The 27406-nt window shown below is 41.9% G+C and overlaps 1 protein-coding gene across 1 annotated transcript in view; it reads left to right on the forward strand.

Annotated features, from left to right (window-relative positions):
* Hmt-1 (ABC transporter ATP-binding protein/permease Hmt-1) overlaps positions 1–27406 on the forward strand; it is a 71107-nt gene that overhangs the window by 42190 nt on the left and 1511 nt on the right. Inside the window, exons 6-16 of the mRNA XM_045744197.2 lie at positions 1729–1921; positions 2084–2256; positions 2393–2523; positions 6363–6469; positions 10466–10641; positions 11067–11348; positions 13955–14086; positions 19248–19426; positions 19812–19926; positions 20456–20596; positions 22274–22395. Coding sequence (XP_045600153.2) covers positions 1729–1921; positions 2084–2256; positions 2393–2523; positions 6363–6469; positions 10466–10641; positions 11067–11348; positions 13955–14086; positions 19248–19426; positions 19812–19926; positions 20456–20596; positions 22274–22395 — 1751 coding nt within the window. The remainder of the gene's footprint in view (positions 1–1728; positions 1922–2083; positions 2257–2392; positions 2524–6362; positions 6470–10465; positions 10642–11066; positions 11349–13954; positions 14087–19247; positions 19427–19811; positions 19927–20455; positions 20597–22273; positions 22396–27406) is intronic.

The raw sequence follows: 27406 nt of genomic DNA on the forward strand, positions 1-27406 counted from the left end.
TGTTCAGTATTTTAAATGTATGGATTTCTAAAGATGAGGTCTCCATACTTGGATACAATAATCCAAGAGAATGAGGCGGCCATTCTCGGTCTTCTTAGGAGGGTCATGCCACAACTCGGGGTTCCGCTGGTCAAGGTGGGCCATTGGTGCCAGCTTCTGAGCTGACGTTGCCTTCGGAGCTGGTGTCATCTGGTCGGCGCGATGATCGCTCTGCTCGGCGGCAGGCTTCTTGTAAAGGGCGTCGGCCCTTTTGCGGTTTGCCCCGTTGACGGGGCAGTGGGGAAAAGGAGGCTTACTGTTTGCTCGTGCTTGGTCCTGAAGGCAACATAGGTTCTGAAGGTACCGTCAGCTTAGAAGCTGGCACCAATGGCCCACCTCGACCAGCGGAACCCCGAGCCCTGGCACGACCCTTCTGAGAAGACCAAGAATGGCTGCCCTGTTCTCTTGGATTATTGTATCCAAGTATGGAGACCTCATCTTCAGAAATCCATACATTTAAAATACTGAACAATTTGGAGGCTATTGATCTATGGCCTAGATTAGAAATAGGGCTTTGAGTGCAGTATGCATGAGATGAAAATCTTTCCAAGCTGGTCACTCAGTTGCTCCCATTCTCTTCTATTTTGCTTTAACTTTCCCAGTGTAATTTGGGCTTTCATCACATTATATGGGAGGTTTTCTCCTCCCTCTGACTGTTGACATGTAGAATTCTGCCAACTGGTCGTGAGTTGAGATACAACAATGAACAGGCAATAATACTTATAGTTAGCAGAGACTTGAGAGATGAGAGAACTGAGTCTATATAAAAGTGAGAGTAGCAAGTATCCACAGGCAAGAGTAGTATGTCTATCCAAATGTAAGAGTAGCAAGGCTATCAAAAGGTGATAGTAATGAGTCCATTCACAGGCGAGAGTAGTGAGTATATCCAAAGGCAAGAGAAGTGAGACTGAAAAGTAGGAGTAGTGAATCTGCAATGGTGAAAATAGTGAGAAGGCTTTATAAATTTTATCAAAGAGCTCATTGCCAAAGTTTGTTGACAAATTTTGGAAATTTTAGGTCAACAAGAAATTATGTTATATAGTATGGGTTTAGCAAGATCTGCAGTGGAGTGACCCAATTGAAATTCAAATTTTATAAGTTAATTTGTGTGTAGTAGCATATGTAGGCAAGGTTTGGTGTGCTGATGATGGCTGTTTTAATTATCATTTTATGCTACTGTTGTTGTTTTCTGCATTATTTTATTTTTTGGCTTTAAATCAACTCTACCTTAGATATTGATGAGTGAAAGAATTGCTGCTTATGTGAGGGCTAGAGGTTATGCGGAAAGAATAAATCTTGACCTTTAGTCTTAATTTTGTGTTGTGCACTCTACTTTGAGATGCAGTTTCATATTTATTCACAGTCTGCATTCATAATTAATAACTATTTTTTGTATTTAATTTAGTTTGTGTAATAGAGAATGAAAGTCTTGCATAACAAAAAGTTGACAATGACATTGACCGTGTAAAAGATGTTATACAAAAATCTCTTGTGTGTTAAACTGCCTCCATTTTCAAATTTGTCAATTTTTTTTATTTAGGTTGATCTGTATTACTATTCTGTAATACTGTATCTTTAATATCTGTTATAGTCTTATGTCTTTCAATTTTATAAAGGATATGTTTTTCAAGCTTAATTCATAAGTGTTGTTTACCTGTATAGAGAGTAACTTCATCCTAACTCCCTCAGGATCAGTCACGGAGCCTGGGGGGCAGTCAAGGGTCAACATGGCGCAACACATGGAAAAAGCTGAAAATTTTGTTTCCCTTTATGTGGCCGAAGAAGAATGTATTGTTGCAGTTGGCAGTAATCATCTGCTTCGTACTTTTGCTTGCTGGGAGAGTGGCAAATGTATTTGTTCCGATATATTATAAACTGATTGGTAAGTTATACTCTTATTGTAGTTTATATTTAAACATTACAGTATTTTGAAAATGTTTAAGTAGGATCATTTTCGGTAATTAGTTATTTACTGTATGGTAATTTTCTTTCATGAGAAATTATAACATACTGTATCTACAATAGATTTTTTCTGCTCTTTTAGTTGATGGCTTGGGTGGCAGTGGTGGAACTCCATTTTTCTGTTGGGAGTATGTTCTCGTATATGTTGCCCTGAAGTTTGTGCAAGGAGGTGGTACAGGAGGAATGGGATTCCTAAACAACCTCCGTACACTCTTATGGATATCAGTGCAGCAATACACTAGTAGAGAGGTTCAGGCAAGTCATCACTTACTTTGTTAATTTTTGTATATATTTTTTTTTTTTTTTTTTTGTCTTTATCTCATGAATTTATACTTTGAACACAGATTTTATGGATACTGTATTCTGTAGCAAAATTCATGTTTGTTCACAGGTTCAACTCTTCACCCACTTGCATAATCTGTCACTGAGATGGCATTTAGGACGGAAAACTGGGGAAGTTCTGCGTGTGATGGACCGTGGCACCAATTCTATTAACACACTTCTGTCTTATATTGTATTTAAGTAAGTTTGAGAATGTATCTTGAGGTTATCTTGAGATGATTTCGGGGCTTAGTGTCCCCGCGGACCGGTCCTCGACCAGGCCTCCATCCCCAGGAAGCAGCCCGTGACAGCTGACTAACTCCCAGGTACCTATTTACTGCTAGGTAACAGGGGCATCCGGGTGAAAGAAACTCTGCCCATTGTTTCTCGCCCGCGCCCGGGATCGAACCCGGGACCACAGGATCACGCATCCAGTGTTCTGTCTGCTCAGCCACCGGCTCCCAAATGTAGAATGTAGAATGTCATAAATTTGATGATTGGTCTTCCAAGCCCTTTTATTTTGGCAATTTCTTTTCTCACAATTGGCCACTGCCAGTGGTTCTGAAAATATTTGTCCTTTTATACATTTACCTTATTTTAATATACATTGACAATCAGACTCTCAAGAATTGTGTTGGTTTGTCAGTATGCAAGACAACCTGACTCCAGTCTCTCCTGGGATACAGCTGCACTTTAATTGCTACCAGGCAGAACCTTTGTCTTGAGAAGTGTGGTAACAGGCAAATACAGGGCAAGGTGACTATGAGGAAATGGTTGAAGATTTGACAGTGTTGTATTTATTGTTAATGGCATCAGGGGAGAAGAGCAAGAGAAGAATAAAAAATATATTTTATAATTGTAATGGGAGAATAGTTGAAATGAAAGTGGTAGATGGGTTAAGTGGTAAAGGCGAATGATTGAAAGCTATGGAATGTAAAAAAGGGGTAGCTGGGTCTTTTATCATTTGATGGGGCCATTATACATTAGTACTACTATTATGTTTTGTCCTCCAATTGTCATGGTGCCTGTTATATAATTACTGAACCTTTCATAGACCGGGGTAACCATCTCTTTAAAACTCCAGTCTTTTCTTATTAGCAGAGCCACTCCTCATCCACCTCTTTCTTCCCTCTCTTTACCACACAGTATTCCTGTAGAAATTGCATTTATTATGACTTTTGTTAATTTAGTTTCTGTGATTTTCTATTATGTGTGGGTAGTCTGGGAAAATAAAAATAATGCATGGAAAATATTGCTTCAGAAAGTGGTGCCAAGTGATAAGAGAGAAATAGAAAGTAATATAATAATTGTAAAACAATTGTAAGGAGAATGATTATTGATTTGAAAAGGTAAGGAATGAGAAATTAGAGAAAAGGTTGATATTCTAAGAAAATAATTATATTACAGGAAGGTTAATGATAGTAATTAACAGTAGTAGTAGATAGAGTGAAGGATGTGGGAGTAGATATGCACTGTGTTACCAGTAGGTGGAGTGAATATTTGATGGTCTTAATGGTTACAGAGTGTAAAGAAAAGGCAATAACAACATGTTTTGGAAAGAGTAGAGGGGGGGGGGGAAGTGGGGAATACCAGTACACTTATGTTCAGTTCAGAAATACAGTGGTACCTCGCATAACGATTGCCCCAAAAGACGAATATTTTGGGTAACGAACGGCCCGATCGGCGTCAAATCGTCCCGTATGACGAACGCTGGTTTGAGTAACGTCAACACAACATGGTGGGGTCGCGCTGCTGTTTGCACATTCTTAGACGCCTCCGACGATGCACATAAATTATGTTGTTCTTGTTTAAAGATGCTAATGATGCTGGGATATAAAAGGGTGACTGCTGAGATGTTGCAAAGCAGTGACGTTTTTGTAGGAAAAAAGAAATGAAATATCTGATATACAACAAATGTCAATAAAGTTCGTTCGGTGTTCGGCAGGTAGGCTGCTCCATTATAACAATCTTTCTTTGTTTCAAATGTGTTCCATTTGTTTTTTATTTGTCATTTACGTCTCAATAATGGAGAAGCCTACCTTACATACACTGAATAAACCATTATGATATTTTCCTTTCTTCAAATGTGTTCAATATTTATTTTTCATTTGTCTTATAGCAAAAGGTTCGTTCGGTGGTCGGCAGGTAGGCTGCTCCATGTTTCTTACATACAAAAAACGTAAATAATAAAAAAATGAGGAATTTTGAAAACCAGTACAAATGTCAAAAAGGTTCGTTCGGTGGTCTACAGGTCGACTGCTCCATGTTTCTTAAAAAAAAAAAAAAAACGAAAAATAAAAGAACTGTTGAAACAATTTGAAAAATGGACAAATGTCATAAAGGTTCGTTCAGTGTTTGTCGGGTAGGCTGCTCCATTATTGAGACGTAAGTGATAAATACAAAACAAATGGAACACATTTGAAACAAAGAAAGATTGTCATAATGGAGCAGCCTACCCAACAAACACTGAACGAACCTTTTGCTATAACGAATATGAAAGACAAGGGCTGCTGGCTGGGTTAGTAGTGCGTGAGCAACCATTTGTAGCACACATGCCTCTGGCTCTCAAACACCTGTCCCACACGGTGTTGAAAGACTGTACTCAGTCAGTGCAATTCAGACCCTATTGTTTGAAGAACATAAGGGTCATAACATTGGTGAAGCTAGGCGCAATAAGGGCTTAACACAACGGTCGGATGCCTGTGATACAGCACCTATGAGGATGATACAGCGAGCGTATCCAGGTGTAGCTCTGAGCCCCACCCTTGCCATCTCTAATGTATATAGATGATACATAGATGAATCGTTTTCTGCGTTCAGTGATGATGCATCTGATACAAGTAGCATAGATGAACAGTGTTAGCGGCTTCCATGGTGGTGGTGTTCATTGATATTGTTAAGAATACCTGAATCTTTTCCTGACCGATGGACACTCTTTGAGGCTAGCTGAATCTCTTCCTGACTGATGGACACTCTTTGAGGCTAGCTGAATCTCTTCCTGTGTGGGACCTTACAAAGCGATCTTTTCAAGACTACCTTACAAATTGAGCTTTTCCTATAATCGTTTCAATACTACTTTATGCTTTACAAGCTTGGCTACATACCACCTACAAGTACTAAAGCCAAGGGTGCACGCGAGTGCATTATTTGCAAGCACACAGAACGATGAAACAGGAAACAAAAATCTATCTGTAGCTGGTGCAAGGAGAGCAAAGTCGCGCTGTGTACCATGGACTACTTCGTTGACTATTATGCACTTCCAAAGTACTGAGTGTGTAATACAGTGTGTTACTGTGTAAATAGTATGTGAAACTGTACATATTGTAATATTAGTGAATTTTTACTACGTAATATTGTGACAATAAACATTTATTGTGGACACATTACTGACACATGTATCACAGTTTCATGGAAAATTATGAACATTCTACTGTATACATATTGTAAAGGTCACAAATATGCATCATATACGATAAAAGAAACAAATAAAACCGCATTGGAAATGCATAGGAAAAATATTTGAAAATATATTTGTGGCAACACGCGGTGCTTGAATGGCCTGCGCGACCGTGTCTGGGAGCTTCACACACGGGCGACCAGCCCCTGATGACATCACAGCGCACCTTGTCCACGCCCTCACAGCCAAAGTAAGTGGAATTTGGTAATTATCTTTACATAGACATGTTCAGGGACGGTAATTTATCATTTTACAAAGAAACATTATATTTTGGGGAACATTTGATGTCATGCACACTAGGGAAATTTCACAATAAACACAGTGCATCACACTGGTTACATGGGAGACACTCGTTTTGTATGACGTCCGTTTCGCATGACGAACATGGAACGGATTAAATTCGTTATGCGAGGTACCACTGTATTTTGTTATGATTTAGGAAATTGTTTAGCATATAAAGATTACAGGGAAATCTATGTTGATATAAAAGCATTTATACATAATTATCTTGTTCAAATCTGTTTTTAAGCCCAATACAATGTAACATACCTTCTTGCCTTAGTGACTTAGTAAATCTTTTCAGCATATTGCCAACAGTGGTCGATATTATTGTTGCTGTTGTCTACTTCACAGCAGCTTTCAACTATTGGTTTGGGATCATTGTCTTCATGACTATGGCTACATACCTAGGTATGTGTACACAACACCATTGTCATGTTCTTAACTCCTAAAAAACACAATTGCTCCAAGCAGCTGCCAGTCTTATATGTAATTAATGAAAATCTGGAAAACAAAATTTTTGTTTTTCTTATTTTTAAACAAAAGTTTAAAATATGGAATACATGTATGGAAAAATATATTTACAAAATATTTCAAATATTTCCTTGGACATATATAATTTTGTGTTAAATTCTGATTTTGTCATTTTCAATCCTAAAATTTTTGTAATGTTTCCTCATCACTTAAAGTTGTTTCCTCTTATAAGATTTAAGGAAAATCATAAATATTATCATTGTAAAACTTAATTCTCATATGTTTTGACCTCGAAACATCCCTCAAGTTAACTGGTGTAGGCTCTTGTCTATGGGTTAAGGATATACAGTATATACTGTAACAACATACAGGTTGATTGTTATACAATTAAGTTAGGTTTGCATATTTCTAAGCTACACCACTCACGTACTCACTTTGACAAGGTTCTGCTAATTCCATGGATCAGCCTGACTGGCACAACAGGAATTTTCTAGGAGAGCTTTCCTTGATGGCTAACCTGAAGCTGGCCACCTGGTTAGCTTTCAAACTATAATGCCTCACCAGGCCCTTGTGAGTCATAAAAACCTACTGCAGACCAGAATCTTGTCTGAATTCAGACCAGAATTCCACCAGTAGTGGAATCTAGTCCACTTAATAAGAGGTTTGGTGATAGAAGATCAGCCCAGGCCAAAAGGAAAAACCTCCAGTAAGATAGTTCACTTCAAAACAAGCAACTGCATAGAGAAACTGTTAACTAGTCACACAGTCATTAGTGCATTATCACTGCTAGTTAGTTACACTATCCCAACATCAGATGGCAGCCCTGGCAGCCAGGGGGGGGGGGAAGGGGAGGGTCCAGCCAATAACACTACTCAGTCATGTGCATTGTATTGTGTTCATCATAGCTTCTTCATGTCACCACTTCTAAATTTTCAGATAAGTGGAGACTATCCTTTGAAATTCTTGTCCTGCAGGGGCTTGTTTTTGTATCTCTTCAAGTTTTGTGTTTATTCTTGACTGTCTGGTCTAAATTGCTGCATTTCCTGTCCAACCTTCTGCTTGATCACTTTCAATCAGGTCTGCTTGGCATTGCAAGGGGGTTCTTGGATGGTGTCCCTGAACCTGCAGGACATTTATTGTCATATCCCTATTCATCCCAGGTTCAGGGACTGGCTAGCTTTTTAATCTGTTGCTGCTTTCGAGGTTTTCCTATTGTTTTGAACCTGGCTGCCTAGACTTGCCAGAGTGATATGGGCTGTAGTGTCGCATCTTCAGTTGATGGGGTCTGTGTATTGACTTACCTCGGTGATTAGTTGATTTGGGCTCCCAGCCAGATCATGTGTCTGCAAGTCAGGGATTTGTGTTTCTTTCCCATCTGACCAGGTTTTGGATTCCTGGTCAAGTGGCAGAAATCCCAGTTGGTTCCATCACAGGTTTAGACACAGCTGAGTCTCGTTTGGAACTCCCAGTTGGTGCCCGTCTCTGCCACTGATGGCTCTGCACTACTTAGCTTCTCATGTCCATTTGGTAGTGGGGAGTGCCCAAATTTCTTGGCAGTTTTTCAGGCGGTTCTGTGAGAGCCTGAACTTTGCCTGCAAAGTTTATTCCATTAGCAGGGTTTGGTTTTGGGCATTGTACCAGTTTCTGGTGCAGACTCCGATTGCCCCTATGCAGCTTCTTACTCACCATTTTTTTTGTGCTTTTGGGGTTTGGTGCTGTGAGACCTCCCTCCTCCTTCACTTGACCTGTTAACAGACACCTCAGACCTGGACTGGGGTTTGGGTTCAGCTTTCATCAGGTGTCTCAAGGGCATTGGTTGAGTCCTCTTCATTGGCACACTATATGGTTTGTGAGTTAGCCATGGTGTCATTCTCTATGGCTCGCTTGTTTTCCTCTGTGCTATGTGATCTAATTCCATTCCAATTTGCTCTCCAGTGGTTAATTACTGGTTTCATAGAGAATTGGTTCAGGCCCTTTCCTTGTGGAGTTGGACTCTGGGCAGTTCATATATGCATTGTGTCATTGTGCTTGTGGTCTCTTGCTTCTGTACCATTTTCACACCATGATTGGTCAAAGATCCATCCTTTTGTTGGTTTTGCATGACATTCAGCTTCACTCAGGTGGATATCTTTGTCACCATGGAATTGATGGCATACAGTTTACATGGCCCCCCTGTACTTGGATTGCTAAGCGCTCACTGTGAATGGATTTTGGTTGGATGGTGTCAGTGGAAGTTCCTGTGTCTCTTCCCTTTGGTCTGGCTTCTCCTCCTCGTACTTTCCAGACTGGAGACATTTTCTGGCAGAGTGATTCCTTGGTGGCCAGTTCAACCTTGGGTTCTGAATCCTTGATGGCCAGCTCAACCATGGTTTCCAGCTTCATTTTTTCATGGCTCAGGGAGTAAAAGAACTCGTGAAACCTCCTCCAGGTACTCTCCTCCAGAGATGTTTTCATCTGGACTTTGATTCTTGTATCTGCGATCTGTATGGTTCTTAGGTACTGCATGAAAGACTGGCATGGAAAGTACAAGCACATGGAATAAATGGTAGACTACTAAAATGGATAAAACAATGCTTAAAACATAGATAGCAAAGGGTTGTCATAAATGAAAATTAATCTGACTGGAGAAATGTGGTGAGTGGAGTACTAAAATAGGAAGTGACAATGCTATTGAGGCCTTACAAAGAGATCTACATCAACTCCACAAGTGGTTGGAAAACTAACAAATGCTTTTTAATTTAAAAATGCAAGACCTTGCATGTGGGGCATAACAATGCACATCACAACTACCAAATTAACAACTTTCCTTGCAGCAGATTGATGAAGTAAAGGACCTTGGAGTCAGAATCTACCAATTGCTGAAAGTTGCACAAGTGGGAGCTGGAGTGAAAAAACTAACCAAATCCTAGGAATATTCAAACTAACTATGACTTCAAGGAAAAGAAGGTAGTTATTCAACTACTGTATATAAACCTCATCTTCAGAAAGACATACCTGTTTTGGAGAAAGTTTCAATGCCAGGTGACAAAAATCATTCCAGAACTTAATTGACTCTTATACCAGGAACAGCTGAGGGCCCCAGGGTTAACAACACTGCAATCCAGACATGAGAGGGCTGATCTCAACGAAACTTTTAAAATACCGAACAATTTGGAGGATATTAATCCAGATCCCTTTTTCTAAAGGTTAGATGTAATGTGAACAATGAGCAACAGTTTCACGCTCAACAAGCCACAATGTATGACAAAAAACAGATTTTTATTTATCCATAGGGTTATAAACCCATATACCTGCCTACTGACCAAAGCCATAAATGAGTGGATTTCAAAATCCAGCTGGATAAAATCATCAGGACAAATGGGGGATCTTTGACAAGCCACCGGCCTTCTGTTCTCGTTGAGGCCGCTAGAGAGATAGTGGCCCTCATATAAATTCAGGTCTTTTAGTTTGACATTTGCAACTTTTCTCTCAGCAGCAGTATGAGGCTGCCTGGCATTCGTTTTGTCTTTTTCTGTCTCTTTGTTGCTTGTCTCCCATGTCTGTTCTGGTGATGTCTTTTTTGTCATGGGTTTTTGTTGATTGGCATCTCAAGCCCAATAGTGTTACTTCTTATTGGTCGGCTCATTTTTGGAGCATTTTTGTTATCTATCTTTTATGGACCATTCTTATCAATGACACAACAGGGACAGTTTGAAAAGGCCTCTACTGTGTTGAGAATCATGATCACACTGAGAATCACATAACACACTGCCTGAAGGGGTGACTGAGTGGCTTACTCAGAAAGTAGCTTTTATCTGCACTCAATGCCTTATTTTTGTTATTTTAATTATTTTTTAATCTAAAGAGCTTTGTAATTTACCATACTCATATTTTCCCTTATCTTTATCCAAAACTAATAATAATTTTTAACACTTAACTACATTCCATTTTTAGCTATCACAATAGCACTAACAGAATGGAGGACTAAATACCGTCGTCAGATGAACCTTGCAGACAATGAACAGCGATCAAGAGGTGTAGATTCTCTACTTAATTATGAGACTGTCAAGTACTATGGTGCTGAAAATTATGAGGTCAACAGATACCAACAATCTATTTTAAACTATCAGGTAAGATGCTATTGCATTACGTAATTGTGTTTTAAGCGTTTGATTAATTAATGATTTGTATTGGGCTTTTCCCTTAATTAACTGGTCACTTGTGCAATTTTCTGCAACATTTCAGTCATCCTATCATCATTTCTAAACTTATAAAACTAAAAATAATTTACATTAGTTCTTAAAAAGTTTTCTGATCAATTCTACATGTTGTCAGTGCACAAAGATAGAGTATTATCAACTTTATTGCATCCTCTATGTATGGTAACTTATTAATATGGTTCATATCCACCATGCTAGCTACACCATACTAGAGTTTTACTTCAAATGAATTTTCAAAATATAGTACATGGTTGCTAAAATATCAAGTGGAGATGTTATTTTAGAACATATTTAAGATATGGGAGTTTCCTGTAAAATTCTTATTAATTTTACAGGTTGAGGAATGGAAATCTAATGGATCTCTGTGCCTGCTTAACACAATGCAAAACTTTGTAATTAATGGAGGGTTGTTAGCTGGGTCCATGCTTGCAGCATGGATGGTTGCTACTAATAAAGGCCTCACAGTTGGTGACTATGTTCTCTTTTCAACATACATCATGCAGCTGTATACTCCACTTAACTGGTTTGGTACATACTACCGTATGATTCAACAGAACTTTATTGATATGGAAAACATGTTTGATCTACTGAATGAGAAAGCAGAAGTAGTTGATAAGGTTGGTCTTAGTAAAGTATGTTAATGTTTCAAGTAAAAGGTGTCCTTCTTTTACTGCTTCACATTCTCTTGATGCTAGTACAGTTTTCAAGTTGAACTTTTATATTTCAAGTGAAATAATTATAATATTGTTGTATAATGCTTTCTTGCCTACCGGATATATCAGAATTGTCAATTACCCTCCCAACTTTTAACATTTTAAAACTTAATCTACCTTGAATTTTATTGATGTGACAAAAAATATTTTCACATTATGAAACTATAAAATTCAAATTTTTATAGAAAATAATGAAATTTATTAAACTATTTAATTACATTATATTTAACATAATGATACAATGTGAAGACTAAATTAACATGTAAATTTATTTATTTATTTATTTATGCATATACAAGAATGTACATAAGGAATGTGAGGATACAAATATGGTAATTACAGTCTTGTAAAGCCACTAGCACGCGCAGCGTTTCGGGCAGATATAAATATATTAGTATTTTACTAAATATGTAAAACAAAATATCTGGCTTGGCTTTATGTGAAAAGTGTATTTCAACCTCCTAAGTGCAGTGTTTCTCAACCTATTGTACCCTTGAAATAATTCTGGGTTGTACTTTAGATAAACACACAAGGATTTTATTGTCAACTGAAAGGAGACAATTTCTGTCTTTGCTCTTGAAACTGGTTAAAGGGAAAAATTATACAAAAAATGACTCAAATACATTTGCATATGATTAGAATTAACCAATTTATCACTGTCTCTTGTTACCTTGGGGTTCTGCAGAATTCTGGTTGAGAAACACTCCTCTAAGATAATATGACACATTAATGATATCCACTATAATGACAGCATCATGCACAGTCAGGTAAAACAACATACTGGCACTGGCACCACAGGGAACTTTTCAAGCTGTTCCTGCAGGGTCATATTGGTGTTAAGGAGTCATTGGAACACACTCAATCTAGGGAAGAATGGCCAGTAACAGTACATTTATAAAAAATCAAAGTCTTTTTTAATCTTTTCTTGGCATCATAAGTGGCAGTCAAGAGAAGGCTCCTGCTAACTGCTAGCCACTGCCAGGTGGCAGCACCACACGTGCCTCTTGAATTCCCATCCCGATCTGCCTCTACATCCTGCCTCAGAAATCAACAGAAAGTTCTTTTCATTTACTATTCAAGTCTTCCCTGGTAAGAATCAATGTGGAAAATCCATATCAAATTGCTGAGATATGCATGAAGGACATTTACTGGCCTTTTCATAAATTTTTTTCCTCTATGGGCTGAATATAAAATGAGATAAAATAAATTCTTTCACAAATAAAACTGCAGGATCCAGTACCTTGAGTGCAACAATTGACTTGAGAACCAAAATGACAATGTTGAGAGCATTGAAAAATACAATGATAACATTAATGATTAGAGGCCCATTGATAGCATTGATATAAAGAGCAAAGACAAATACAAGAAAAAATGGTTAAAGAAACAGCAATTATGGTATAAAAAATATAAATACAGATAAATCCACAGATTAGTTTATAAATACCTGCACAGAAGCCACAGACATATGGCTGAAATGGTCCAGGCTTAAGTTGCCAATGCACAGGGAGAGTGGGATACTGTCTTAGGAAACAACTGAGTACTCTACTCAGAAGGCAGTATTTTGTCTACACTCAGTGCTTTAATTTTGACTACAGTACTTTCCATTATATATATTGTTATATATATCCATCTTTTTAAATTGTAATTTCTGTGGGGAGGCCCAATGACTCCCAAAAGCACTAATTAAGTGCTGATAGCTTCAGGGGGCCAGAACCTGCCCCCCCCCCTCATAGATGCGAAGGGAGTGACAGCCTCTGATCACTTTACATTTAAGGTTATCATCTTTGCTATCACCAGGAAAGGCACCCAGAAAGACAGGCGAATAATAACAAACCACTGCCTGGTATAAAGACGAGACTGAAACCCCCAAAATGTCAAAAGAACTACCCCAAGAAGAAACAAAACAACCAAAACTTAGTGAAACAAGCCCCTTGCTAGTTAGCTCCACCTCCACCCTTATGGTGGAGGGGGGGGGGGAGGGAGCTGGCCGGGGAAGGCCATGCAACTGGCTTCAGTTCTTTAATGAGAAACACATTTGTATCCAACTGCGATTTTTGCCAGATAATTCAAATATTCGGATCAGTGGGCTTCTGATTAGCGAGCTCATACAGCACTGTAGGTAAACACAAAGTTGGGAATCTTTGTTGTAGATGACATTTCACTTGTAATGACTTTATCAAATACAGTACATCACTTCATATAAAATATCACCTTCAATAGTCTTTTCTGGACTTGATGTGTCCTTACATCATTGTCAACACCTTATGTAGTTTAACTATATTTTGTTTAATAAATTTATATATTAAGTACTGTACAGTACTCTATTAAATACTTCTTGACACAAATTAAAATATGTGCATATTATTGAAAAATTATCAAAGTTTATTGTTCATTCATATTTATGCAAATTAGAAATGTAAGCAAGAATAAAATAGTAAGCAAATTATACTGTTAATGAAAGTGAGGCCAAGATTATAAGCAGTTTTCTAACTTCAGATTATCTTTCCCAGAGGAATGCCCAGGAATTGATGGTGCCTCAAGGACGAATTGAATTTAAAAATGTGTCATTCCACTATTCTCCTGAGAGACCAATCCTAAAGAATGTGTCCTTTGTTGTAGAACCAGGAAAGACTGTAGCTGTGGTAAGTTCTGTTATTTCATTTCAGTCAATATTGTGTATACACCTTGAGCTTCAAAAACTATTTTTCTAATATAGATAAAAAGGCTAGTAGTTTTAGTTATTATTTTATTGTTACAAGGCTTGGTCATCTTGTCACTTATGGTTATTTTGAGTGCATATATTTTTTCTGTAGAGAGCCCCTTCGGCTCCCCAGAGCTATACCGGGCTGATGTGTGTATATTAGACTATGGCAAAAGTCAATCGAAGGAGTTCTAAGTATACCGGGGACCAGAGCTAGAACCTGGCCCCCTCAAGAGAGGCATGAGGAGCAATGGCCTGAAGACACCCACGTGTAATTGGAAGCAGTCTTTGTCTGCCATCTTCCAGGTCAGGCACCCAAAAAGGTAGGAATCTCAAAACAAACTACTGCTGGTCAAAAATTGCGAACTGAAAGCCGAACTAGCAAAGAGAACTCCCCAATTAAAACAAGGAAACAAACATAATGTCACCACAACTGCCGCACATCCGTCTGCACAACCCTCCCCTCCCCAGGATGAGAATGGGGGGGGGGGGGTCCCAAACCCCCACGCCGGTAACTCTCCTCAGTTCAAGAGGCTGTTGTGTTGGTGACGGTTGATTGCTCTGGCTCCACTCTTTGCACAGTGCTGCAGTGCGGTGTTGTTGCTTTGTTTTGGTGGCATGTGATCTGGAAGTAACACAAGAGTACTGGGGCTGCATGCACCTAGGGCTACCTTCCCTAGGTGCCTGGTAAGTACTGCCTTTGCGGCCTCAGGGTTATCTTCCATGAGCCGTTCAGGAGCAGCTACCTCCGTGTGGTTCTGTCGCTGCTCGGTGATTGCCCACCCTTAGGGATTCAGCTGGGGAAGTTCTTACTCTTGTTTGCCCTTAAGTAGGAGGTTGTTTTGCCGCTGGCCGGGGCATGAGGTACTGTGCAGCTGTCTGATATACGCATAGCGACCGGTTCTGTTCACCTGGAGATGTTGTGCTTTTGCGGGGTTTTTCTTTTGTTTTGCCTGGCAGGGATCTGCCTGGTGTGGCGGTAGGACCACTTGTATGATTTTGGTGGCCCTCCACTAGGTCCCCATGCTTGCACACATCGCAGGGGTTCAGCTTTTAGTTGTTTGATTGGTAGCTCTGGAATAATCAGTTAGCAGTACCTCGCCTGGGCTTCCCTTAGCAGTCAGCCTAAGGGCCCTGGAAACCCCCTTTGGGGCTCAGTGGTCCAATGTAGGAGGCCTCTGAGTCCCACCTCACCTTGTGCAAGTTTGAAGGTTGCTCTGTTCCCCTTGTCTCAGGGTGACACTCACTGTCTGCCTCTGCCTTGCTGCCTGTCAGGGTCAGTGACACCTATGACCTGGAGTCCTGCGAGTGGTGTTCTTTGCTTGTACTCCATTCACCCAGTCCACTGAGACTGATATTCAGGTGCAGGCAGCTTTAGCATTGCCTGCGAGGTTTAAGTTGCAGCAACATGCGAGGTTTAAGTTGCAGCAACATGCGAGGTTGGTTGCCTTTCTGGATGCCCCGCAGCTGCCCCGCTGAATTATACTGGTAGTGAGACTTGGGCAGCGTCGGGGATTGCCCCTTCCGGATCGGCAGCGGAGGCATTCGAGCCTGATCCTCCTGCCGGAGCTTTTGGGCCACGCCAGCGGGCCCCCCTTCATTCCTGCTTTTCTGGTGGACTCTGCTTTCTCAAGAGGCAGAGGATTTGGAGGACGTTTTGGCCTCGGGTCCTGATGTGGAGGATTCTGGGGCTGGGGAGTTGTCTTAGGGGGGCCTTGGCCCCACTTGTCCCTGCTTGGGTGTTTGGTACCCTCGGCATGGGGCTTGTTTTACAGGGGGAGGGGTTTTCCTATCCCCTCCCTGTACGAGTTTGTTACGAGTTCGACTCCTCCCTGGGTTCGGTTCCAAGTTCCCTTGGGTTCTTCGGTTCCCTCCTTCTGGAGGTTTTTGACTTCCCGCATCCCACTGAGGAAGGTGTGGGAGGCCTTTGTGGCTTACCTCCTGTGAGACCCGGATTACTCCTTGATAATGAAGCCTGCTTCTTTTGAGTTTGGCTCCTCTTTTTCCTTAATGGGTGCGTTGCAAGGTGCTGGAGTCTTCCTGGCTGGCAGACTGCTTTTTCTTTCGTTGGGGGCTTTGGGGGCTTGGCATTCATCCTGTCGAACTGCTCACTTGAATGGCAAGAGATGACTACAGTCGTTCAGGTTTCCTGGGGGGCGAGTTGGAGCAGTTCAATGCGTGGTTGTTCGGCCCCCGTCCTTCTTTATGATGTCAGCCAGGTGCGGCTTCACATGCAGGTTCTCTCCTTTTCTGCATCCCTGGTGGCCGAGAATTTGGGCGCTCGTGGGCACTTGGCTTCGGTCTTGCGCTTCTTTTCCTTGCGAGTGCTGTCTTCGGACTGGCTCGTGGTGGGTGTGGAGGAGCTGGGTTCCAGGCCAGTGTCCGGTGTGCTTGCTTTGGCAGCTCAGGCGCCGGCTGCCTTGTTGAAGTTGTACACACCGTTTCTGAGGGAGGCGGTGTCTGTTCTTCGCTTCTCGTCTCGCGTGCTGACAGGTGGTGCTCATCCTAATTTTTGGAATTGTTTTGGGCCCTGGCTCTTCATTTTTCATCCCTTTTGTCTGTTGCTGTTTGTAGAGTCTGTGGTGGTGTATTTTCTGCAGGCGGCTTCGTCTAGTTGACGGCCTATGTCATACTTGTAAGTTCTCGAGGGGGGTCGTGGAGGTCCTGCCCAGAAGGGTCGTGTCAAATCTCAGGGTTCCTTCGGTCGTCGTATGCCAGTAGTGCCAGATCCAGAACTGGCCCTCCTGTGGAGTCGTTGGCTCATTGATCGCTCTAATTTTCAGTCGGGCTCTCGTAGGGGTTGTCGGCCCTTTCACAGTTCGCTCTGTTGGTGTGGCGATGGGGGGGAGGCTTGTGCTGTTTGTTCTCGCCTGGTCCCATGATTTGTGGACAATTCGGGTCCTTTTCCTCTGGCCTGCAGTGGCGTTACTTCTTTCCTTTTTCTTTGGGGGAATTGGGGCTTGCAGGGTGAGCCTCCTTCTCTGCGCTCTGTCAGGTTATCCTGGAGTGGGTTTCCTGCCTGTCTTCAGTTCCGAACCGGGACTGGGCAGATCTGCAATTCATACTGGACTTGTCCTGTATTATCCCACGGGTCTTTTACTCCTCCTTTCAGATGACCACTCTGTCTCGGGTCTGGCTGCTTTTGGCCCCTGGATGGTGTGTCTGGACCCCCAGGACAAATATTAGCATGTCCCGATTCATCCGGTGTTCAGGGGACTGGCTCGGTTTTATCATGGAGTGACACCGTTTTCTTTGCCTTCATTCCAGTTGGATTTGGCACCTCGCGTGTCCACACGCCTTTACCAGGTTGTGGTGCGTGGTTGATTCTGGCTTACCTCGACAATTGACTGGTTTGGGCTCCCGGCCAATCCGCGTGTTTGCTCGTCATGTATTTGGTTCCTTACCAGCTCGCCGGGTTCGTGTTCTTGGTGTACTGGAAGTCCCAATTGGTTCCCACTCAGGTTCGAACTGGGCTGGGTCTTGTGTGGGACTCTTGGACCGCTTCCTTCTCTCTCCCTCTGGCAGCATTGTTGTGGCTGCGGTCCTGCTTATGACTGTTTTTGGAGGGCACCCAGGTCACACGGTTGTTTGAGCGGCGGTGCAGGAGTCTGATCTTGGCCGTGTTAGTGTACCCGTCGAATCGGATCTGACTTCGGCGGATGTTCTGGTTCTTCAGGGGCACCCCTTCCGCCTCTCTCGTGATCGCTGTGTTCGGATCCCAGGAGCCTTGCGTCGATTGCTGCACCGCCGGCTTCCTCTGAGGTTATTTTTTGGCGTTCTATGCCCTGATGACTCCCCGAGCCCTTGCTCGATGTGTTCACGGATGCCTCGTCTCTCAGCTGGAGTTTTGTGACCAGTGCTCACCAGGCTGGCCAGAGTCGGTGGGGGTCTGTCCTTTCGTCGGGCTCACAGCACGGTGCAAGAGTTCGCGGTGGTGTGACATTCGCTTTAGAGGGTTCGTGTTGCGCGAGGAGCAATAATTCTGCTCCATTCGGACTGCTCCTCGGTGGTTCATTGTCTGAACCGCGGGGGTTCGATGCGGTTCTTGGCTCTTTGCGGCTGGTCACTTCAGGTGACTCGTTTGCTGAGTTCTCGGAGTTTGGCTCTCCTGGCAGTTCATGTGCGGGGCGTGTCCTACGTCTTGGCCGACGGCCTGTCTTGTTTCGTTCCCCTCTCCACGGAATGGACGGTTACCGCCGACTCCTTCTGTTGTTAGTTACAAATAAGTAAAAGGAACTTAAGGTGAGGGTACAGGAGATGCTGCTGCACATCATTACAATTACAGAAATCATTGAAGGATGTAGTCTTTCCAAGGAGCTATCAGATAATCAGAAAAGAATAAGAGATATGGGTGGAAAAGTAGCACTGAGGGAAATAGACAAAGTGGATAGAGAAAATATTTTTCCCCGGAGAAGGACAATACAGTTAGGATGCTAAGGTGGAAATTGGAAACACAAAGCCGGCAAAATATAAGACATTACTAATATGCAGTGGTAAACAAGTGAAATGAGCTTGAGTCAGAGGTGGTGGAAGCAGCTACCACTCACAGCTTCAAGAGCAAGTATGACAGTATTGGAATGTCTGGAGGTATAAATGCATCAGGTACTGTATTAATTAAGTGGAGCTTCAGAGTTAAATTTATCTCCCTGTAAACAGGGGCACTCAGAAGTAGAGGAATGAGTAATGCCCATAGTCTAGAATGAGGAACTTGCAAGCTGAGAGAACCAGAATGGCTAATGCTTCCTCATTAGAAAGAGTGGAGGCTGCCTCAAACCTGCATCACCCAATAAATTGAACCCCCAGTACAAATATATTAAGCATTGAGCCTCCAGATCAGTAGGAACAACATGTGCTTAATTCAGTGACCTGACATGAATATTTGGGAAGATCCTTTTTTGTGCTGATGCAGAATTTGTCTCTACCATAGCTGTCATGATCTCTTCCTTTTGGCATAAGTTGATTCTTGCCTTTGATTGCATTTAAGGGTCCTGCTTAGAAAGTAATTTTTATATTTAATCAAAGTCTAATTTTTCTGTAACGTGAAAAGTTTAATTATTCCTCTATGTAGAGTTTAATTAATAAATTATTGCATAAAACTTCAGGTTGGCCCCACTGGCAGTGGCAAGAGTACAATTATGCGTCTGCTGTTTCGTTTTTATGATGTCCCTGAAGGCAGTATCTTGGTCGATGATGTAAATATTAAGGATTACACACAAGTGTCTCTGCGACAAGCCATAGGAGTTGTTCCTCAGGATACTGTACTTTTTAATGATACTATTTTGTAAGTATACAGTTGTTTTGTGGAGAAAGAAAGATGTATATTAATAAAATAAATGAGATAAAATATAAGAATATGTCAGGAGAAATGTCAGCAAGAAATAAGGGAATGGAAGTGTATTGTTGTCTCTGCACTGAAACATTATTTCTAATACAGAGATGCGTATTAACCTTAGCACTAAAGGGTTAAATAACCATCAGCAGTATTTTTACTCCCAGTTCTCCATACTTTTACTCATAGGGTAATTAGACATGGGGCTAAATACTGAAGCTAGTTTGGTTATGGTAGGACTTTCTTCTTGATATTTTGTGATACAGAATGGATTTCTTTTTTTTAATATGCTAAAAAATATAATTACATTTACAATAAGGTAGTTATTTGTTCTCAGCTATAACATACACTATGGAAGAGTAACAGCAAGTGAGAGCGAAGTTAAAGATGCAGCCAGTAATGCAGACATTCATGACAAGATCATCACTTTCCCTGATCAGTATGATACAAAGGTTAGTGAATGCAAGAAAAGTACTCGAGGGACATGAAGATAACCAGCATAATGATATGAATCATTTTGATATGAATTATCAAGAAACAGGTCACCTGGTTCTAAATGAACTAGATGACCTGCCATTACAGGTCTAATGAACTAAATGAGCCCATTGACTTTCACACACCCAAAACATTTTCCTTGGGTCAAAATTTTCTATGAAATACCTTGGGTATCTTTTTCAGTTAATAATTAAGGAGATACACCCCCTCATAACCATTATCAGTACAGAATAGCAAAAATTTGAAAAATACAGTCTGCTGATAATTACTGTATTGTACTTAAATATCTGTAACATTAAATTGCAACATCATGAATTTGTATTTTTTTCTTCAATAAATCCAAATTGAAAGAGAGATTCAGTGGACACATACATTCCATTGTTGAAAATGATTCATTATATGGAGGTCTAGGTTTTGGACAGTGAACTGTATTTAGCCAGGTATTTGTTATTAAAATAGTATGTCATTAACAAAACAATATTACAGGTGGGTGAGAGAGGTCTGAAACTGAGTGGAGGAGAGAAGCAGCGTGTTGCAATTGCTCGTACTTTGCTGAAGAATCCAAGCTTCATCTTGCTGGATGAAGCTACCAGCGCTCTGGACACTCAGACTGAAAGAAACATTCAGGTATATTAGTGAATTACATTAGTGATTAAAAGATAAAAAGTTATTTACCAGTTACTTTTTCTATTACTTTATTATCTCTTCCTATATTAAGCTAATTCCTAATATGTTTTGAAATATTTAACTGCCAAAGAGATGACAGGATCTTTATATGTAAACTTGATGCCTAATTTGAAGCAAAGAATCTCTTGAGGAAGTTTTGAAAATATTGTTTATACTGCATATAATTCTTATATTTGTCATTCTCATATTTGGTCTTGTCAGTGAATTCTGCTTAGAAGACAAAGTACTTACAGTAATAATTTGCAGTGGTCTTAGTGTATTATAATGTGTCCCCTTTATTGTCTATGTAGGTGTTCATGTACAATGAATAATTATACTACAGTATACATATTGTTAACAAAGGATATAGTTAAAATTTGAAAAGTGCCACATAAATTATTCCTCTTGGTATTGTTAATCAGAATAACTCATAATAATCTCAAGGTGAGCTGAGCAAATGCCTTATGCACTTGTTTAAGTTATAATTACAGTTTAATAAAATATTGAAAGTGGGTGAAACCAGGAAGAAAGAAGACATAAAATTCCAGGAACCTGGAAAAAACCCACTTCTACAGACCAATAGCATAGCAGGACTATGGATAAAACAGAACAGGACTGGAACCAAGAACCTTATGGAACAGAACTGTGCCAAGCCACTGAATAAGTTATTACGAAAATAACCATCTGGATGGACTTCCAGCCCTAGAAGAAATTGGCCGAGAAGTCATATACAACATGCACAAAAGTTTACAAATTGAAAACTAATGACACAATGCATTATCAGTACAAGAGTAGAAATATTTTGGAAGATACATATTGCATTACTGATATATGTTTTGATTTTGTATTCATTTTTTTTATAAACAAATTTGTATAATATTTAAGGCAGTTGTGCCTTGTATACATGTATTATATTGAACATTGTCTACATGATGCCATTAATATTATCAAATTTTACCTCCTGTGGAAGTGGTCTAAGTTAAATTTCCTCACATAAAACTAAGAGTTGATTGTATAAGGAAGAAGCACATGTTGCATTTCTTGTAGTCTAACTAAATACAATCATTTTTCTTAATCTATTTCAAATTTCATGGTACATTGCATAATTCATTTAGTGGAAATTGGTGCAATGGAAAGTCAGACGTAATGTAATGAATCTATACTAAAAGTGTGATTGTTATATCTTTTTGCATTGAAAAGGAACTGAAATCTTCCATAAGTCCATCCATTCACTGTACTGGATTTTGTTGCTGAAAAATAAAACACAAAAGTAACAAAATATTTAAAAGCATACATTTTCAAGTGATACCGATATCAAAACCTGTGTGCAAAAGCAGGCACTATCATTTATAATAATAAAAGTATAACTTTTGGTATTCAATAGAAAGTTTTAGAAATTACAGTACAGTATTCTGATTGTAATGCAAAGGCATGGTACAAATCTGTTCATTTGAGTAAGAGTACAGTGAATGTTGCCATGCATTCATTAAATGAAGGAAAGAATGAATTTGACCAAGATGTAGCTTTACAATTTACATATTTCTCAAATTTATAAAGTTTTCATACCTTTAGTTTACAATACAATTTTAAAACTTTTCCTGATCTGAATATTATTAATTTAAAAATTTTTCACTTTAGAGTGCACTCCAGAGGGTATGTACAGACCGTACTGTGGTGGTGGTGGCTCACCGTCTGTCTACCATTATTCATGCTGACACAATTCTCGTACTCAAAGATGGAATGATTATAGAAAGGGGAAGGTCAGTATATTATTAATGTTCGTCTTTGTTTTGAAATGTCTAAATGCTTACAATAACAGTGCAGTGAGAACGTCAAGGTGTAAATATACTGTTCTGTAGTAATTGTATGCTATTCAGGGTAGGGAAAATGGGAATTATTAAATTCAGTTGCATAAAGTATTGTGGAAATTTTAACAGAAATTATTAACAAACTTATTTGAATCTAAATTGTTTTAACATTTTACTAAAAGAACATGCTGAAAAAAGGTATAGAACAAAATATAATGTGTTAGCTAATTGGGCAAGTGAAAAATTTGAAGAAAAGAATTTGGTCCAAATAAAATTAACATCAGTACAAGGAAAGGGGAAATTGTACAAATTCAAAGGGTAGGACAGCAGTGGCCAAGTCGTGCTGCAGTCTGAATGTATCCAAAGATAATTGGTAGGAAAAGAATACTAAGTAAGTACTGTACTACTAAGATATAAATAATATTATGCTAAGTTCCTTGCTGTTAATGATTTAGAATGAAACACTTCATATAAGAGATCTATGGAGATGTCATTAGAGACAACAAGGGGTACAGTTATTGGTACCAATAGTTTGTAAATATTGGTGTATACTACTTTCAATATGCAATTAATACAACCCATCCTCATAAATGGATAGTACTTATAACAACTATTTGGTTAAGTGTACCAATATGTACAATAGGACCCCCCAAAATTAACAATTTGTATTACTGAATTAGCTCAAATGGCATTCAATGAAATTGGAATGTAACTAAAGAACCTAACCTGCCTAAGCAATCCTTGGCCTAATACATGCTATTAGATCTAATATAGTACATATATATGCTATGCTAGGCCTAGGAATGTTTAAATTTGGTTTTAGTTTTTTATAAGCTATAAAAGTAATACAGTAGTACAAAATGTGAACTTTTTTGGGTGAACAGTACATATTGGTACATTTGACCAAGAGTTGCTATAAGTACTATCGTTTTAGGAGGATGGGTTGAGTGAATAATATTGATACAGTACTTAAGTATTCATGATAGGGATTTCTCAAAGCTTTGCTGGAACTTTACTTTTGTCCAAATCATTGGTGATCATTTAGCATCTGAAGATATTTTCATGTATTTTTTTAATTTCAAGGTTTACATAAGGTGGTGCAAGGAATGTCCCTGTTATTGAGCCATGTAGTCCCCTAATGGCCATTTTGGTAAACATTTTGACAATCAGGGTTAGGGAAGGTTTTTAGTATTATCATAAGTAGTAATAAGTATAACTTGGCCAGACTTTCACTACACTTTCCCTAATGCCAGGGACTGCTCCAGATAGTCTCTCTTGTAAGTTATACTAATTGAAGTTTTGCACTAATTTCATTTATATGAGTTTTTCTGGGGGGAGCTCCTATGTCTCCCCGGAGCTATCCAGGCTGATATGCTAATGTTAGACTTTGGCATCAGTTATGTGTATGGAGTTCTTTGGGCCTACCGGGGACCACGGACAGAACCTGGCCCCCTCAGAGAGGCAAGGGGAGCAATGGCCTATAGAAGCCTCCGTGTGGTTGAAAGCATTCTATGTCTGCCATCGACCGGGACAGGCACCCAGAAAGATAAACATCCTAAAACAAACCCCTATTCTGGTGAAAATATTGCTACCAAAAGCCAAACAAGTGGATAGAACTCCCCAAACAAAAACGAGCAAACTTGTATGACGTAACCCGTTGGTATTGGGTAGCCCTTCCCCCTTCAGGGGGTTCGGGGCTTGCGGGGCAGGCCGCTTCCCCTGCGCTCTGTCAGCTCGTCTTGGAGTGGGTTTGCTTGGGGCGTGGTCGAAGCGACAATGTCCCTCAGATGGGTTTCCCATCTGTTTCTGGTCCCGAAACGGGACTGCGCAGACCTGCGGTTCATTCTTAACTTGTCCCGTCTAAACCCCTGAGTTCATTGCCCCCCCCTTTCGGATGACTATGCTGTCCCAGGTTCGGCTCCTGTTGGAGCTGAGCGCTTGGATGGTGTCCCTGGATCTCTGGGACGCTTATTGGCATGTCCTGATTCATCCAGGGTTCAGGGACTGGCTCGGTTTTGTTGTGGGGCGTCAAGGTTACAGCTTTCGTTGTCTTCCCTTCGGATTGAATCTGGTGCCTCGCGTTTTCACACGCCTTACTCGGGTCGTGCTGTCCCGCCTGCTTTTGTTAGGTGTTCGAGTTCTGGCCTACCTTGACGACTGGCTGGTTTGGGCTCCCAGCCGATCCTCTTGTCTGTTGGCCAGAGATTTGGTTCTTTCTCAGCTCGCCGGGTTTTGGTTCTTGGTGAACTGGAGGAAGTCCCACCTGGTTCTCCTTCCAAGTTCGGACATGGCTGGGCCTTGTGTGGGACTCTCGGACCGCTTCCTTATCTTTTCCTCCGGAGTCTCCTTCAGCTGCGGTCCCGCATGCGCCTGTTTCTGGGGGGCTCCCGGGTCACCCGGCGAGGGTCTGTGCGGGAGCCTGAACTTCGCGATGCTGGTTTACCCGCCGGGTCGAGTTTGGCTTCGTCGGCTGTTCTGGTTCCTTCGGGGACGTCACTTCCGCCTCTCTCGCGATCGCTAGGTTCAGACCCCAGGAGCCTTGTGTCGGTTGCTGCGTCGCCGGCTTCCTCTTCATGTTTTTCGGAGTTCAGTGCCTTGGCACCTACCCGAGCCCTCGCTCGATGTGTTCACAGGCGCGTCGTCTCTTGGCTGGGGCTTTGTGACCAGTGCTCACCAAGCCGGCCGGGGACAGTGGGGTCCGTCTTTCCGTTGAGCTCACAGCACTGTGTGGGAATTCGCGGCGGTGTGGTTTGCTCTTCGGAGGCTTCGGGTCGCCCATCCGGCTCCATTTGGACTGCTTCCCAGTGGTTCCTTGTCTGAACAGGGGGGGGTTCAATGCGGTCCTTGGCTTTTTGGCGCTGGTTGCTTTGGGTGACTCATCTACTGAATTGTCGGGGTTTGGCTCTCCTGGCAGTTCATGTGCGGGAAGTGTCCAACGTCTTGGCTGACGGCCTGTCTCATTTCGTTCCCCTCTCCACGGAATGGACGGTCGACGCCGACTCCGACAGACCACTGGAACATTATCTAACACAGTGCACAGTTACAAACCCATTAAGATTTCAACTTAGATTCAACAGAGCAGAAGAAGTTGTTAAACACATATGGCAAAATCTTACTGAAGCGACCATACAAGTCATAAATACTCATACTCCGCCCAAGTAAAACAGAAACAAGCAACACTTAGTGGGCCAGCCAGAGGCTTAGGGCCCGCGCAGGAATATCCCTGCAAAAAAAAAAAAAAAAAAAAATCCTTCTGTTGGCTTTGCCAGACGTTCGGACGTGCCGAAGTGGACCTCTTTGCATCGGCTTGGTCGTGGCTCCTTCCCCAGTATGTGGCGCCCTTCCCCGACTGCGAGGCCGTTGGGGTCGATGCCTTCCGGCAGGACTGGTCGAGGTGGGGGGTTCCTTTACCTCTTTCCACCCGGTTCTGCTGTTGCTCCGTTCCCTGACTCGCTTGAAGACTTACCAGGGGAGAGTTGTCCTCTTGGCCCCATGGTGGCCGGCCCAGCCGTGGTTTCAGGTGCTGCTTGCTCGGTGTCTGAAGCCGGAGGTTTTCCTGCGGCTTTGCCTCTTCCAGCAGATCGAACCGGAACGTCACGTGGCTGGTTTGATCTTCTCTTCGAGTTTTTGTGTATGGTATTTTTGACTCGAGTTTATCATCATCTCTATGGTGATCAGGTGGCTTCTTTGTTAGTGTCCCACCTGTGGGCTTCATCTCAGCGGCAGTATGAAGTTTCCTGGTGGTCCTTCCGGTTCTTCTTATGTCTTCATCATTGTACTTCGCTTTCGGTTAGGATGGTGTTATCCTTTCTCTCTTGGCTGTTCCTGGACCGTCTCCTTGTGAATAACACTGTCACCTCATATCGTGCGGCACTGGCAGAGCCGTTTCAGCTTGCTTTCGGTATTGATGTTACATCTGCGCTGTTTCGCAAGCTGTCTCAAGCATTGTTTCCCCTCCGGCCTGCTCATGCGCCGCCTGAGCCGTCCTAGTCTTTGGACAGAACGCTCTCTTTTCTTTCTTCTCCTCAGTTTGTTGTGGCCCCTTCGGTTCCAGATTGTTTTTCGGGGGCTCTTTTTCCTGTTGGTATTAGCCTCTGTGGGTCGGGTTGGTGAGCTTCATGCTCTCCTCCGGAACAGGGGTTTCTGCTCTTTCGGTCAGGGTGATCGGTTTGTTCGTCTGCAGCCTTCTCCTTCTTTTCTGGCGAAGAATGAGACTGCTGCTTTCCGGAGGGGTCCCTGGGTTGTTGATGCTTAGTTGGTTAGGCTGGGGGTGCATCATGTTTTGTGTCCGGTTGCGGCTCTCCGCCATTATTTGCGCGCCACGGCTTCTGTGTCCTTGGATGCGCTTTGGGTTGATCTGGTTTCCCTTCTTTCCTGTTCGCGGGTGCGGATCTCCAAGGTCATCCGCATGGTTATTAAGGCTAGCTAGCCTGCGGTGTTTCCCTGTGCCTATGACGTTCGCAAGTTCGTGGCTCTTGCCGCCGTCTTTGGCAATATGTCTTGGGCTGACATTCAGGTGCGGGGATTTTGGTGATCGAATAGCGTCTTGGCTGCTCGTTGCCTTGTTAACGTCCCTGGGGCCAGTCGGGCCTGTGTCGCTTTGGGTTGGCGGATGCAGCCAGTATCTTGAATTCAAGGAGTGAGCAGCAACCGCCTCCCGGGTAAGTCCCTCTTTTTTCCTCTGTGGGTAGTTAGTTCCGGGGAGCCGTAGGGGCTTCCCCCAGAAAACCAGCATTGAATGTAATGAAATGCCATTTTCTGGGTGAGACCCGGAGGCGCCCCAGCATCCCTCCCTCCCTATGGTCGGCGGTTTTTCGCGTGTTTTGACATGCAGCCTCAGAACTGCAGTGTGGATCGCCGGCACGGTAGGTCTGGGGCTCCCCCTTCTTCCTCCTGGGGAGGGGGGAGCTGCACAGACAGTGGCGCAGCAACGGGTGACGTCATACCAGTTTGCAGGCGATGA

This window comes from Procambarus clarkii, chromosome 32 (genome assembly GCF_040958095.1).
Source record: "Procambarus clarkii isolate CNS0578487 chromosome 32, FALCON_Pclarkii_2.0, whole genome shotgun sequence".
Lineage (NCBI taxonomy): Eukaryota > Metazoa > Arthropoda > Malacostraca > Decapoda > Cambaridae > Procambarus > Procambarus clarkii.